Consider the following 16189-nt stretch of genomic DNA (forward strand, 5'->3'; position numbering starts at 1 on the left):
TAAAAAACATTTATTTATTTATTTATTCTGTAGAAAAGTTTAGTCTACTTATCCAGATATTTTAAAATGTCATTTAATAAAGTTTTAGGGTTTTTTTTCAGAAAATTTCTGTACATCTCTAGATTTGTTTATTTGTAGGTATTTTATATTTTATTCACTTTGATAATGTTGAATAGGATTTTTTTTTTTTTTTACTATTAGGTTGTCTTAGCTGGTTTGGGCTGCTATAACAAATTACCATAGACTGGGTGGATTATAAACAGCAAATATTTATTTCTTACAGTTCTAGAGGCTGGGAAGTCCAAGATCAAGGCACCAGCAGATTCAGCATCTGATGAGGGCCAGTTTCTCATCTCTGACAGCACCTTCTAGCTGTGAGCACACATTGCAGAAGGGCAAGGCAGCTCTTTGGGGTCTCTTATAAGGGCACTGATTTCATTCATGAGGGGTCCATTCATGAGCATTAGGGAGGAGCACCAGGTAGAGAGGGAAAGTACAGTCCCTGGGGTCTGGACTTTTTGTGACTCTTCCCTCTTTTTGGGGAAAAGGACTTCAAGCTTGAGTTTTCTTTGGTGGGGTTGGGTATTGCTTCTTCCATATTCCAAGTCTCAGGACCCTCAGGGGCAGGTGCCAACTGAGAGTGACCCCCCAGAGGTGGAAAGGACCCAGCATCATTTCTGAGGACACCCGGTAGAGGAGTAGCCTGGAGATTTGGCCTCCCATCCTGGCTCTGGGCATGGCCTTGACGCGTCTTCATCCTTGTTTCCTCCTTTGGACAATGGAGATGTTCATACTAGCTGGTCTCTGAGGGCCCTGCCAGCTTTAGCCATCCCTCCCCACACCAGCTAAAGGGACTAATTCCTCCGAACTTTCATGGGTCAGATAGAGGCAGGGGAAGGGACAGCCCCAGCCCTGGGAGGCAGGTCTCCTTACCTTCTTCCAGTTCCTTCACAGGAATCACGCACTTGAAGCCACAGTGCAGGTAACAACACTTCCTTTCCCCCAGACAGTCCTGGTCTGTGTGACACTGGGGAGGATCGGACTTGAAGCAGCGTACGTTGTCAGCGGGGCAAACCCCTGCTTTCTCTATACCTAGTGGAGGAAGCCACAAGGTGAGATGAGAACTCCAGCCCCAGAGGGCCCCTCAGGACCTCTCCCCAGCCCAGCCCCACCCTGCTCCACCATGTCTGCTCACCCTTTTTAACTCCCTCCACAGCCACCAGGGTCACAAGAGCGAGAGACACCATGAGGACCAAGAAGCTACTGGACCCCATGTTGCCAGGCAGGTGCTTGGCTGGGAGCTGGGCTGAGCCTGACTTTATAGTGTCCCTGCTGGGCGTGCCAGTGGGTGGAGCTGAAGGCTCAAAATGGCAAGGGAGGCTGCACTTCCCAGCTCTATTTGGAAATGGCCCCTTTTGAGGAGGGACTTGGGGCTTTCCCTAAGGCTCCGCACTGGAATAGAAGAAGAAATCCAAGAGCAACTCTCGTTCTTCACACGAGGAGAAGAAATGGACACCTGATTGACCATTAGGCACCACCAGGGCCAAACTGTCTTATGGAAGGAGGAAAAGAAGCACAGAAAGGGCATGAAATTACTCAAGTTCACACACGAGGCAGTGGCAGGGCCAGACTTCCTCAACTCCACCATGTTCTCTATCAGTCCCTCTTCATGCCTGATTCACCTGGGACCAAAATCTTCCCTCCTTCCTGTGCTACCCTGGACTTCTTCTCAGTTCTCACTTCAACCCAAGGAAGAATCTGAATGGCAGTGCCTAAAATGTCTGTCCTGAACATTCACTCTCAGCCTTGCGCTCCAGCACCGTGTGCTCCTGCCCCCCGCCAATCTCATGTGGCCTGGAGGAAAGCAGATTTTGGACCTGTCACCAGCTGTGTGACTTTGAAAGCAGCTTCACCTTTCTAAGCCTCCGTTTCCTCATTCATACAATGAGCACAATAATTATACTGTATCATCTTCATAGGATTTGTTTTCCCTCCTCTGCCCCTGCATCCCCCAAATTCCTGGATTTGGAAGAAGACATGGGTGTGTGTGTGTGTGTGTGTGTGTGTGTGTGTGTGTGTGTGTGTCTGAGACCAGGCTTTTGGAGTCCTTTCTTTGAATGGGTACTGAAGAGAGGAAAATCCTTCCTGTTGGAAAAGTTGCAGATATAAGCCCAGAAACTCCAGAAATTTGGTCCTGGCCCTAGTGAGAGAGAAATTCTGAGAAGATAAATCTAAGATGCTGATAAGAAGGGATGAGAGATGGACAGGGAGTAATTTAGAGGATATCTAGTCCTTCACTAACCTTTTTCCTGAGATCAGCCCCACTCATACTCAGGGTGAGGTTACCACCCAATACATTCACCCTTCTGCCTAAGCTGGTCTGAATTGGTTTTCTGTCATTTACTAACAGGACCCCTGAGTAATGCAAAGATTTGGATTTGGGGTGTTCCACACCCTAAAGTGTGGAAGGGACTGAGTTGGGGTTAAGTGGAGGCAGTTGGCTACCTCCATTCCTGGAAGTGAGCCAACTCCTTATTAGATGGTGAATCTTTGGTTACAATCTCACCAGTCATATCCTTGGACTCAGATAATTTGGATACCAGGGATGGAGTCTGGAAAGTTAATAAACAAATACTATAATGTTGGAATGTATTGGCTATTTTCTCCTCCAGCTTTTTATTATGAACTTTTTAAACATACAGAAAAATTGAAATAACAGAACAATGATACTTGTATACCTACAACTGGATTTAACAATTATTAATATTTTGGGATATTTTAGAATACCTATAGCTACATTTGTTGAAATATTTGAAATGAAATTGAAAACATTATGTTCCTATTTCCTAAATACATCAGCATGCAAATTCTAAGAATAAGGATATTCTTCAATATAATCACAAAGCCATTATCATATCTAAGATAATTAATAGTTTCTGCATGTCATCTCATAGCCAGTTCATATTTGTTTCTCCAGTTCTCCCCAAAATGTCATTTGTAATTGACTGTTGATGATACTTCTTTAAAAAAAGTATTGTAAAATAAATCCTACTTATGAAAGAATGTAATCAACATTCTATACCTTTTGAAAAAGAATAATAAACACCTATGAACCTATCAATTTAGAATAGGACATTACCATCCCTACTTCAGAGGTAACCACTATCTTGAACTTTCTGTTAATCATCCTCATGTTTTCCTTTAAAGTTTTGCTCTCTTGCTATGGCTTGCTTAGTGATACATGTTGTTTAATTTTATGTAAGCATAATTATGGCCTAAGTATTCTTTTGTATTTTTCATGCTTTGCTCAACACTGTTTTTTTTTTAAATTGTAGTAAGAAATATATACTATAAGACATGACCTCTTAATATATTTTTAAGTGCATACTACACTATTGTTAATTGTGGGCACAGTGTCATACATTAGGTCTCTAGAACTTTTTCATCTTGTGTGACTGAAACCCACTGAATAGCAACTCCCCATTTTCCCTCCCCCAGACCCTTGGAACCACCATTCTGTTTTCTGCTTCTATATGTGACTACTTTAGACACCTCATAAAAGTGGAATTATGCAATATTTGTCCTTTTGTGACTAGCTTATTTTGCTTAGCATAATGTCCTTGAGGTTCACCCATGCTGTAGCATGAGATAGAATTTTCTTCTTTTTTATGGCTGAATAATATTCCATGGTATGCATATATATATACATGTATATAATCTTTTTTCCTTCCCCCATTTATCTGTCAATGGATCAATGCACATTTAGGTTTCCATTTCTTAGCTATTGTGAATATTGCAGCAATGAACTTGCAGGTGCAAATATCTCTTTGGGATCCTGATTTAAATTCTTTTGGATGAATACCCAGAAGTGGGATTGCTGGATCGTGTGGTAGTTCTATTTTTAGTTTTTTGAAGAACTTCCATACTGTGTTCCATAGTGGCTATACTCCTTTAAATTCTCACTGACAGTGCACAAGGGTTCCAATTTCTCCACATTCTCACTGGTACTTGTTTTCCTTTTAAAATAAAAGCCATCCTAACAGGTATGAGGTGATCTTATGGTTTTGATTTGCATTTTCCTGATGATTAGACATGTTGAGCATCTTTTCACATACCTGTTGGCCATTTGTATATCTTCTTTGGAGAAATGTCTGTTTAAGTCTTATTCACTGTTAATCGGGTCTTTATATTTATGTGTATATATATATATATATATATGCATATGTACACACACATATATAATGAAAAAGAAAAGAAATATGTATTAGAATGGAAGAAGAGAAAAGCCATTTTTTGCAAATGATACAATAGTCTAATAAAAACACAAAAGAAACTACAGATACATCATGAGTTAGACAATTATTCAAGATTAGCTGACACAAAAATCGATATATAAAAGTCAACTGCATTTCTATACACTAGAAATATTGGTTAGAAAAATGTAATACATTAAAAGCAATAACATGTAAAATACTTAGTAATAAAGGCAACCTGTGAGATGGGAAAAATATTTGCAAACTACATATCAGATAAGGGGTTAATTTTCAAAATATATAAAGAACTGCAACTCAATAGCAAAAATATGTTTACATATATACATATATATATAGCAAAAATATGTTTATATATGTATATATAAAAATACATTTAGGCTTACATTTAGGTTTCCTAGAAACCTAGACTGTCTAGGAAGCAAGCCCCATAAGGAACTTCTCATATTCTTATTATAAGAGATAAAACTGCAGGGGACAATGTTCCTGTTTTGCAGTAGTAAACTACCTTCTCAAAAGGTGGTTATTTTGTCCCCAGGGGACTTTGGCAATGTCTGGAGACATATTTGATTGTCACAACTGGGACAGATGTGCTTCTGACATCCAGTGTCTAGAGGCTGAGGTTGCTGCTAACTATCTAACAATGCACAAGACAGCTTTTCACAACACTGATCTGTCTCCAAGTGCCAATAGTATTGATGTTGAGAAACGCTGCTGTCCTGCCTCACTGACTAATAGCTGTGCATGGCCTCAGAACACCTCAATGTAGGCTGAAGTGAGTAATGATGGGAGTGTCTGCTGGGAGTATCCCATGCTTAGGAGTGCTGATCCTTGGCTCACTGGTTTCACCCAATAAAGGCATTCCTTAGCCCATGCCATGTGACCTTGTGGAATTCATCCCATGTTCTGCTGAATCAGGTTAATAAAGTTCCGTTTTAATTCTAGTTAGCTAAGAGTTTTTCTCATGAAAGGATGTTGAATTTTTATCAAATACCTTTTCTTCATCAATTGAGATAAATATATGGATTGTTTCTTCAATCTGTTATTTTGTGAATTACATTAACCAGATTTCACATTCATTGTCTTTTTTGGGCATCATTTATTTATGTGCTTCAAGAAAGTGGAAAGCCTTGAACCAAAAATGGCTGAGCCTAAAACAGATAGGGAATAAAAGGGAAGATATATTTCTCGTAAACATGGAATATATATTCCTGAAAATCGTTAAGTTACAGAGTTTTGCTCACTACAAATAATAGGTCTTCTGGAAAAAATAGAGTTGAAGTAGAACATTCAAACTTGTGCAGTCTCATAAGTAACACATCAAACAAACAGAAGCCACACCCAATAAAAACATGACCACAGTGTTAAATGTTTATCTTCAATTCCTAATTAAAAAATTCTGTAGTAAATATAGCACTTTACTTTGACAAAAGATGGGGAGTTTGCTTGGTAAGTGGGTATGGTGAAATACTGTTGCTTTTGAGTTATGCACAAAAGGTGGAATGAAGGACATCATCATTCTTGGGACTAAATGGTTGTTACACTGGAGGGTCATTGTCTTCAATCTTTTACTTCTGTACTGGCTTAAAATAGCAATCCGCTTTGTTGATTTGCCAGTTCCTCTCTTTTGTAAGGAAGCTGTATATCTCTAAATGAAACTGGATAACTGCAAAGTTCTATCCTGATGCTCTTGACATTAAAATCTTGATCTTTGGCTGGGCGTGGTGGCTTACACCTGTAGTTCCAGCACTTTGGGAGGCCAAGCCGGGCGGATCACTTGAGGTCAGGAGTTCAAGACAAGCCGGCCAACGTGGTGAAACACTGTCTCCACTGAAAATACAAAAATTAGCTGGGTGTGGTAGTACATGCCTGTAATCCCAGCTACTCGGGAGGCTGAAGCATGAGAATCACTTGAATCCAGGAGGCAGAGGTTGCAGCGAGCTGAGATCACGCCACTGCACTCCAGCCTGGACAACAGAGCAAGACTTTGTCTCAAAAAAACATAAAAACAAACAAACAAACAAAAAAACTTGACCTTTAATCCACTACAATTGTTTATCAATCTCACTTGAAGCTGACAGTAACTGATGTGTTAGGCTCACTAGCGGTCTCATCTCTGATGGAGTGCAACATTTAGCTTATTGCTGTGGCGAATAGCATACGCTCTCATTTATTTAAAAATATTTTATTATTTCAAACTTCTCATTATTTAAGGCATTTCTTTTATTTATTTATTTTTACATTTTTATTCATTTATTTTTTTAGACGGAGTCTCCCTTTGTCGCCCAGGCTGGAGTGCAGTGGTGCAATCTCCGCTCACTGCAACCTCCACTTCCTAGGTTCAAGAGATTCTGCCTCAGGCTCCCAAGTAGCTGGGCCTATAAGCTGGCTAATTTTTGTACTTTTAGTAGAGATGGGGTTTCACTGTCTTGGCCAGGCTGCTCTTAAACTCCTGATCTCAAGTGAGCCGCCCCCATCAGCCTCTCAAAGTGCTGGGAATACAGGCGTGAGCCACCATGCCTGGCCTTGAGGCATTTCTTTTAAAATCATGTTTCAGATTCTTGTTTCCAGGACATTGATCACATATTAAATACTTCTATCAAGAAGAGGATAGAACTCAGGACAACAGCATATTACACACTTGGTAGAGCAATGCTTATAGGAAAACTGAGACAAGAGGGAGGAGATGAAGTGTGTGTATTTTGTGTCACTACAGAGATACCATGCTCAATATTTTTGCATTTGATTGGTATTATATGACAGGACAAGGCACAATCACCTTATGAAAAGCTGTATTAACCCAATTTTACATGTTAGTGATTTAATTCCTTATTTATCTACCATGTATGAACATATTCTGCTTGTTAAAGCACTTGCTTCAACAGGAGAGACTTGTGTGTGTGTGTGTGTGTCTGTGTCTGTGTCTGTGTGTGGGTAACTTTCTGTTAATGGGAGATGACATCACAGTAGTCTTTGCCCTGACAGTGTGCCTGACTGAAAGTATAAGCTGAATTAATGGCCTTGTTAGAAATTGTGGGATCCCAAAATATTTAATGCCTAAAAATCAGGAAACGATCATCCGAACCCCTTCTCCACCTTCCACTGAGCCAGACAAAGGAGCAAACGCTTCCTTAGGAAGATCAACCAGGAAGAAGTTATGCCTATTCTTTAGCTACTTTTTCCCTAGTTTTAAAGATATGAAATTCTATTTAAAGTATTATCACAATAATATATGTACACAGTATAAAATGTAAAGTGTAAAACCAGGTTTACAATGGGAATCTCCTACATTGCTCCTATTTACCTTGATTCCTGATACCCAGAGGTCGTGATACCAGAGGTAACCACTTTTAGCTCTTCTAGCTGTTTCTAATATTTACCTCCATGTTTCTAAATAACATTCTTATATATTATTAATATTCTTACATTTGTGTGCTAAATTATGTATTATGTAATATTCTTAAATTTCTGAAAATTTAAATTTGGATTAAAAAATTATTTTATTGTGGTAAGAACACTTAGCATGAGATCTACCCTCGTAACACCTTTTTAAGTGTATGGTACCATATTAACTCTAGGCACTATGTTGTACAGCAGATCTCTAGAACTTTTTCATCTTGCATAATTGAAACTTTACCCATTGAATAGCAACTCCCCATTTCCCCCTTCCCGAAACCCTTCGAAACCACCATCATACTTTTTGCTTAAATAAGTTTGACTACTTTAGACAACTCACTTAAGATTATAAAAGTGGAACTGTGAAATATTTGTCCTTCTGTGATTGGCTTATTTTGCTTAGCATAGTGCCTTCAAGGTTCATCCACGTTGTAGCATAATGAAAAGATTTCCCTCCTTTTTGGCTGTTTAAATTCCATGATATGTAAATACCACATTTTCTTTACCCCATTCATCTGTCAATAAACTTTTAGTTTGTTTCCACCTCCTGGCCATTGTGAATAATACTGCAGTAAACATGGGAGTGATCAAGGATGATGGTAAACATCCCAGAAGGTACCAGACAGCCTCCCACAGCAAAAAAATTGTCCATCCCCAATGTCGATAGTGCCAAGGTTGGGACTCTCTGTCCTAATCCAAGCTATTGCAGTCTTTCTTATCTGGATCACAGAAATAGCTTGATAACTCGTCTTCCCTCTGACAAACCACACGTTCTCCAGAATGATCACATAAAACACATATTAGTTCTTGAGTGTTTGCTCTTTGACTTTATCATATTCTATTCCATCTCAAGGCTTCTGTAAATACAGGTCCCTTTGCTAGAACATGTCTTCTTCTTCACCTCTTGCTCTTTGACCACAACTTGGCTAAGTTTTTCACGTTCTTCAAGTCTCAGCTTCCACGGTGCTACATCAAAGAAGTCTTTTTCACCCTCCCTTTTAATTTTTCTCAGAGCAGATAGTTTTATGAATAGTTTATTTATATTTGTACTCAAATTTGCCACAGTTTGTAATGACGTATGTATCTGTGATTTTCTTTAGTTGAGAGAAAATTGTCAAAATTATTTTCCATCACTCCTGATACCTTAATGTGTGTTTCCCTCAAAGATATCCTCTGTTGTGACCACAATACAACCATGAACATCAGGAAATTAACACTGATACATTCGCGTCATCTAATAGCCCCAACTCAAGTTTTACCATCATAATGAGAATACTTAAAATCTACTATCTTAGCAGTTTTCAAAAGTACACAATATTGTTATTAACCATATTCATCATGCTGTACAATTGATATCTTGAATTTATTCTTCCTATCTAACTGAAATTTTGTATTCTTTAACCAACATCTCCCCACACTCCCCTTCCCCCCAGCCCCTGCTAATCACAATCTATTCTCTTCTTTTATGAGTTCAACTTTTTAGATTCCACATATAAGTGAGATCATGCAGAATGTGTCTTTCTGTGCCTAGCTTATTTCATTTAACATAACACCATCCAGCTTTATCCATTTGTAACAAATGACAAAGTTTTGTTCTTTTTTAAGGCTAAATAGTATTTCATTGTGTATATATACATTTTCTTGATCTATTCATCCATTTTTGCACACTTAGGTTGATTCCATATTTTAGCTATGGTGAAAAATACTGCAATGAACATGGAAGTGCAGATATCTCTTAAAAATACTGATTTTAATTCCTTTGGATATGTAACTAGTAGTGGGATTGCTGGATTATATTTTAGTTCTATTTTTAATTATTTGAAGAACTTCCATACTATTTTCCATAATGACTGTACAAATTTACATTCCCACCAATAGTATGCAAAGGCTCCCCTTTTCTCCACATCCTTGCCAGCATTTGTCTTTTGTCTTTTATATAGTAGCCATTCTAACAGGTATCAAACAATATCATTGTGGTTTGTTTGCATTCTCTGATGATCAGTGATGTTGATCGTTTTCAAATATACTTATGGGTTATTTGTATGTATTCTATTGAAAATATCTATTCAGATTCTTTGTTCACTCCTTAATTGGGTTATATTTTTTCTATTGAGTTGTCTGAGTTTCTTATATATTTTAGATATTAATCCCTTATTAGATGCATGGTTTGCAAATATTTTCTCCCACTTCATAAGTTCTCTCTTCAATCTGTTGTTTCTTTTTTTGTGCAGAAGCTTGTTAGTTTGATGTAATTCCATTTGTCTATTTTTGCTTTTACTGCCTACATTTTTGGGGCCATATCCAAAATATAATTGCCCAGACCAATGCTGCGGACCTTTCCCACTATATTTTTTTCTAGTAGCTTTACGGTTTCAAGTCTTTAAGTCTTTAACCCACTTTGTTGATTTTTACATGTGGTGTGTGATAAGGGTCCAATTTTAGTCTTCTGCATATGGATATCCAGCTTTGCCAACATTATTACTGAAGAGACTGTCTCTTCCCCATTGTGTATTTTTGGCATCTTTGTCAAAACTCAGTCGACTGTAAACACATGGATTTATTTCTGGGTTGTCTATTTTGTTCTATTGGCCTATGTGTCTATTTTTATGCCAGTACCATCCTATTTTGATTACTATGGCTTTGTAGTGTATTTTGAAATCAGGTAGTGTGATGCCTCCTGACAAAAAAATTTGTCACTTTTGCGCAAGATTGCTTTGTTAAAGCAGTCTTTAACGAAAGGTCTTTTGTGGTTCCCTGTACATTTTAGGGCCTTTTATTTCTAGTTCTATGAAAATATCCTTGGAATTTTGATAGGCATTTCATTGAATCTGTAGATTGCTTTGAGTAGTATGGGCATTTTAACAATATAAATTCTTTAATCCATAAACATAAAATAATAGTTGTATTTACCGTGTCTTCTTCAAGCTGATAACTTAACTTTGATCATGTTAAAACTCTACACTTTGATTCCACCCTGTCCCCGCTTTTTAAAAGATGGGGTCTTGCTACATTGCCCAGGCTGGTCTCAAAGTCCTGGGCTCAAGTGACTTTCCTGCTTCAGTCTCCTGAGTAGCTGGGATTATAGGCATGAGCTACTGTCCCTGGCTCCCACATTAAAAATTTTTAATGTTACAACTTACATCTTTTTATACTGTGTGCTCTTTGACAAGTTACTGTAGCTTTTATTATTTTTAATAGTTTTGTGTTTTAGCCTTCATACTAAAAATATTTGATTTACACGCCACCATTATAGTATTAGAGTATTCTGAATTTGACTATGTACTTACTTTTATTAGTGAGTTTTATACCTTCGTATGTTTTCATCTTACTTATTAAAATCTTTTTCTTTCTGCTTGATGAATTTCCTTTAGCATTTTTTGTAATATTAGTCTCTTGACAATAAAGTCCTCCAGCTTTTGTTTGTCTGGACAATTTTAGTTTCTCTTTCATTCCTGAAGGACAGTTACCTTTTTTCCTTCAGCACTGTAAATATATCATTCCACTTTCCTGGTCTTTAAAGTTTCTGTTGCAAAGTTCACTGTTAGCCTTATTGGAATTCCCTTATGTGAAGTGCTTTTGCTTGCTGCTTTTAGGATCCTCTCTCTGCTTTTGATTTTTGACAGACTGATTGTAATCTATCTTGGTGTAGTGTTGTTTGGTTCAAATTTTATTGAAAGCCTTTGACCTTCCTATACCTGTATATTTATGTCCTTTCCCAGATTTGGAAAGTTTTCTGCTATTATTTATTTAAATAAGCTTTCTACCTCTTTATGTCTCTTCTTCTTAAAATCCCATAACTCGAATATTTGCTCTTTTGATGCTGTCCTAGACATTTCATAATCTTTCTTCACTACTCTTCACTTTTTTTCTTTTTTCTCATTTGAGTGTATATTCTAAAATAACTTTTCTTTGAGTTTACAGGTTCTTTCTTCTGCTTGATCAATTCTGCTGTTGATGCTCTTTATTGAATTTTTAATTTCATTCATTGCATTTTTCAGCTGCAGAATGTCTGTTTCATCTTTTAAAAAATGGCTTTACTCTCTCTATTAAATTTCTCATTTACTCTTTTTCTGATCTCATGAATTATTTCTCTGTACTAGTATTATTTTTTGAAGTTCATCAAGCTTCCTAAGAATAATTAGTTTGAATCCCTTGTCAGACAATATTGTATTTCTCCACTTCTTTGAGGTCAGTTATTAGGAAATTATTGTGTTCTTTTGGTGGCATTATATCTCTTTAATTTTTCATGTTTCTTGTTCCCTTATGTTACTATCTGTGCATCTGAAGAAATAGGGACTTATTCCAGGCTTTTCAGACTGACTTTGTCTGGGAGAGCCCTTCCCCAGTCAGTCTGTCCAGAGATTCTGGGGAGACCATTGAGTGTGGTCTTTGGGCAGGCTTGAGTGGTTGGGCAGCCTAGCCTGGTGCCTGGGTCAGCAGGTGGGTGGATGTGTTACCTGGGTGGGGTTGGGCCTGGAATCTGTATTCATAGGAGCTAGCCTGAAGCCTGGGTCCATGGGGGCTAGCTTGCTGTTGGGGTGGCCCTTGAGCCTGAGTCTGAAGGGGCTGGCCAAGTACTGAGATGAGCCTGAAACGTGGGTCCACTGGAGCAGGCCTGTAGCCTTAGTCCAAGGGGTCGGGCCTGGGTCCTGGGTCCATGGTGTCTGACCTTGAGCCTGGGTCTTCAGGGATGGTACTGGATCCTCAGTGCATGGGGAAGTGGTCTGGTATTTGGGTCTACTGGGATGGGCCTGGATCCTGGGTCTGCTAGAGCAATCGTGGACCCTTTGTCTTCTGGACTCTGAGAACACAGAGCCTGGTCTAGAGTCTGGGTTTGGCCTCATGTTGTGGCAGTTGTAGTGTCCGGGTCTGTGGGGGATTGTCTGGATCCTGGCATTGCAGATGATGGCCAGTTTCCTAGAGACATGTGTGCTGGCTTAGAGCCCTGGTCTGTGGGGACCTGCCTGGAGCCTGAGTTTACTGGGGCTGACCTTGGGGGCTGGGTGTGCGGGTGCTGGCCTGGAGGCTAGGTTCACAAGGGTTGTCCTCGGTCCTAGCCATAGGGGCTAGCCTGGAGCCTGAGTCTCTGGGGGCCAATCTAGTGCTGCGGTCTACTGAGATAAGCTGGACCCTGGGTCTACTAGGGTTTGGGGCCATAGGGAACATTATGACACTGGCTCAGAGACAGCTAGGGACAGTACCTTTGCCTCAGAGACCACTGAAATTATTCAAACTGGCCAATCTTGAGACACTTACCGCCTCACCTGCTCCTTCTTGCAGGAACCACAGAAAAGGTTTGCCCACATTTCTCCCTCACTCCTTCTATCTCTTGACTGAAAAAGGGGCTTCCTATGTGCCCCCTGCTCTACCCTTCCCATGGCAAGGTGTGGCTCTCCTTTGAGATATGTGAGTATAACAAACTCTCTTTTAAAAGGCAGTCATCTCCTGATATGTTGGCCTTGTCATACCTAAATAATATTAAATACCTAAATAATATTAAAACCCAATTTTTTAAAAAGGAGCTTGGAAGGCAAAGGACTAGAAAATCAGTAGCAAGGATGTCTGTGGTAGGGAAAGAGGACCAACATGTGAGCGGACATTTACTGTGTATTACATATTAACACCTGCTGGGAAGCATCTATGATGGATTAGACCCTGACAGCCAAGATGAAAAACTCAACAAGTTGACATTAACCAGCTTTCTTTTTTCTTTTTCTTTTTCTTTCTTTCTTTCTTTTTTCTTTTTCTTTTTCTTTCTTTCTTTCTTTCTTTCTTTTTTTTTTTTTTTTTTTGAGACAGGGTCTAGCTCTGTCGCCCAGGCTGGAATGCAGAGGTGTGGTCTCCCCTTACTGCAACCTCTGCCTTCCAGGCTCAAGCCATCTTCCCACCTCAGCCTTCCAAGTAGCTGGGATAACTAGCCTTCATCACCATACCTGGAGAAGTAACTGTGCAGCACAAGGTAGAGGACAGTGGTGAGCATGGAAATGCACTGCTTAGATCTCCTGCTGCTTCAGGGTGTGCAATTGATGGATGCCCCCAGCTACTGTCCTCTGCATCTGCCACTATGTCTGTGCAGAAGTCATGGATGCTTCCCTCAGGTTACTCCCAGCCAATGACTGAGTGAGGCCCGAACACTAAGGCAGGCTCATTCTGAGACCCGGGTCTCTTCTGATAGGTGACTTCAGTTGAAGCCTTGTCTTTCAGCCTGACTGGCACTTTACCAATGTTGTAATTCATTCTGAGACTGTTCCTCCTTCCTTCTCTCCTCCCTCAGAGCAGGCAGCCCTGCATCATGGTCTCATGCTCTCCTTGCCACTTTGGCTACCTCCATTTGCCCCTCACAGGCATTTTCCCTGACACACACTCTTGATTATCTAATCCTGTCTAGGCATCTGCTTTTCAGAGTGAGTCCTAAACAAACCTACTCACCTATAGTTTTGGTTTGAATAGTTCAGGAAATGATGAAAAAAGGGAGAAGAAGAGGAAGAAGATGGGAAAAAAGAACATGCTTTTTTTTTCCTTAATAGTTATTACTACCAAGTCAAGATGATTAAATTCCATTAGAAACATTAAAAAGATTAAGGTATACTTTTTAAATGAAATGACAATATTCATCATATTCTTAAAAGTTTATTCTTTGTAACTATTATGCAATTATGATAAAAATGTTAGATGTCAACTTAAAGCATGCTAGGGAATAATTGGCTTTTCAAAATTTGTTTATAATAGTTACAAATAAAATTTTGGAAGACTTGTCCAGACTTCTACTACCTTTGTCATCCTTAACTAAATGTGAAATAGTAATCATATCCTTTTTTCAGATCCTAAGGGAAAAGCCATAAAGGATGGAGAGAGAGACAGAGACAGAGAGAGAGAAGATCCAGCAGTCTTACAGATTTTTCTGTGGTTTTAAATATACAATGCTTGATCTCTTTGTCTTCTTGTCATATTAACAAGCATTTAACTCTAAAATGACATCTTGGGCCTGGGAAGATCATGGACAAATTGGAGACCAGTTATCCAAATCTGAGCCTGTAGCACCGGCGTCTCCTCAGGCTTGGCTAAGGAGGTTCCACCTCGAGAGAGAAGAGAGAATCAGGGATGTAGGAAGGTGCAAAGGTTCAGGGAAGGTTCAGCCTGGCTGGTACTTTGTCAATGCCAGGGGACATGGCATTGCAGGAGACATGATTTTGTGTCCCGGGGCACTGTGGCAGAAATCTTGCTAAGTACTCTCCTTCACAGAAAACTGAGATATGCTGCCCCAGAATCAGGGACTGGGGATCAGGGACTCTAGGCAAGCCATCCTAAGGAATAATGAATTTATAATCCCTGACCTTACAATTTAAATATGAAGAGAAAGGTGGTGTGAAAGGTATCGTGAAAAACTAAAATAATAACAATAAAAATTCAATAACCCTTGAGCAACTTAGAGATTATCTTGTCCAAATGTCCCCTTCATACAGAGGAGAAGGGTGATGCCCCTTATGTGAAATGGACAGTGCATATTCTGAGCAAGGAGGTCTATTGAGCCACCCCCTTCACTGTTCAGAGGCAGATCTGTGGGCCAACCCAATTTGAAAGCTCTGATCTCAATGATTTCCAGGGGCATGGGCAGTTCTCAACTCCTTCTAAGATGAATGCTTCTGCAGGAAGGTTTCAGGGGCAGCCGAGAAGGGCAGATCTGGGGCTCCTTACCTCAATCCAAAGTCCACCAGGGCTCTGTACACTGATGTTGACAGTTGAAGAAGCAATACTTCTCGACCCCCATGCAGGCTTTATCGTGCCAGCACACAGGTAAGAGGGTGAAAGGGCAGGATAGAGTAAACTCTGGGCAATATCCAGGTTTCGGTGCAGCTGGAGAAAGATGCCACAGGGTGAGTCGAGGGCAACCATAAGTCACTTCCAGGCATCAGGGCCAGCTCGTTCCACGGATTCCTCAGAGGAAATGTTCCCTAACCCCAACCACACCCAGGATTGTCACGCCTTACTCACACTCTTCAGGATTCCAGGCTGAACCATGCGGAGGCCAAGGAGGACAGTCACAGAGAGTAGAGACAGGCTGCTCAGCTTCATGGTGCAAGAAAAGGGCGTGGGTGCACCTGGAGGCTGGACGAGTCTATGTCAGTTCTGGCGGAGCTCCACCAGCAGGCGGCGCTGTGGCTCTGGGGGCTGGAGGTCAGAGGTGCCTCAACTTGACCCGGAACCATCAGCTGTTTCCTTTCACCTCCAGGAAGAGACAAAGTGAAACAATTTGTGCAGTATCATTTATGAGAGCCCTCGTGGACTGCCTCTCTTCAGGGTGTTGCAGGGCTGCCCTGGCTCTTCCTCATTCTGACTTTATCCAACGGATTTTGAGGCAATAGGAGGGCACTGTCTTTCCCCAGGCTTGCACCAGGTCTGACCAACTCCCCTCTTCCCAGTGTGTATCCAGAACAATTGAAACCCACCCCTCCCAGCGGTGTTCACATATGGGTGCATTTGGGGTACCACATCGACATTGAAACACACACAAAGACAAAGCA

At 40.2% G+C, this 16189-nt stretch overlaps 1 protein-coding gene across 2 annotated transcripts; it reads right to left on the reverse strand.

Moving 5' to 3' along the window:
- Nucleotides 1-249: 249 nt before the first annotated feature.
- On the reverse strand, nucleotides 250-1292 carry WFDC12 (WAP four-disulfide core domain 12). 2 transcript variants are annotated; one of them, XM_054467881.1, is made up of 3 exons: nucleotides 1196-1292; nucleotides 934-1092; nucleotides 250-769 (listed from the first exon to the last, which is right to left on the reverse strand). In XM_054467881.1, exons 1-3 carry the CDS (start codon nucleotides 1272-1274, stop codon nucleotides 672-674), a joined length of 336 nt encoding a protein of 111 aa, XP_054323856.1. In that variant the 5' UTR covers nucleotides 1275-1292; the 3' UTR covers nucleotides 250-671. The 2 variants fall into 2 exon arrangements, with proteins under 2 accessions (XP_054323856.1, XP_054323857.1); XM_054467882.1 differs by having other exon boundaries at nucleotides 269-769; nucleotides 934-1086; nucleotides 1196-1254.
- Between the last annotated feature and the right edge of the window lie 14897 nt (nucleotides 1293-16189).

This window comes from Pongo pygmaeus, chromosome 21 (assembly GCF_028885625.2).
Source record: "Pongo pygmaeus isolate AG05252 chromosome 21, NHGRI_mPonPyg2-v2.0_pri, whole genome shotgun sequence".
Taxonomy (NCBI): domain Eukaryota; kingdom Metazoa; phylum Chordata; class Mammalia; order Primates; family Hominidae; genus Pongo; species Pongo pygmaeus.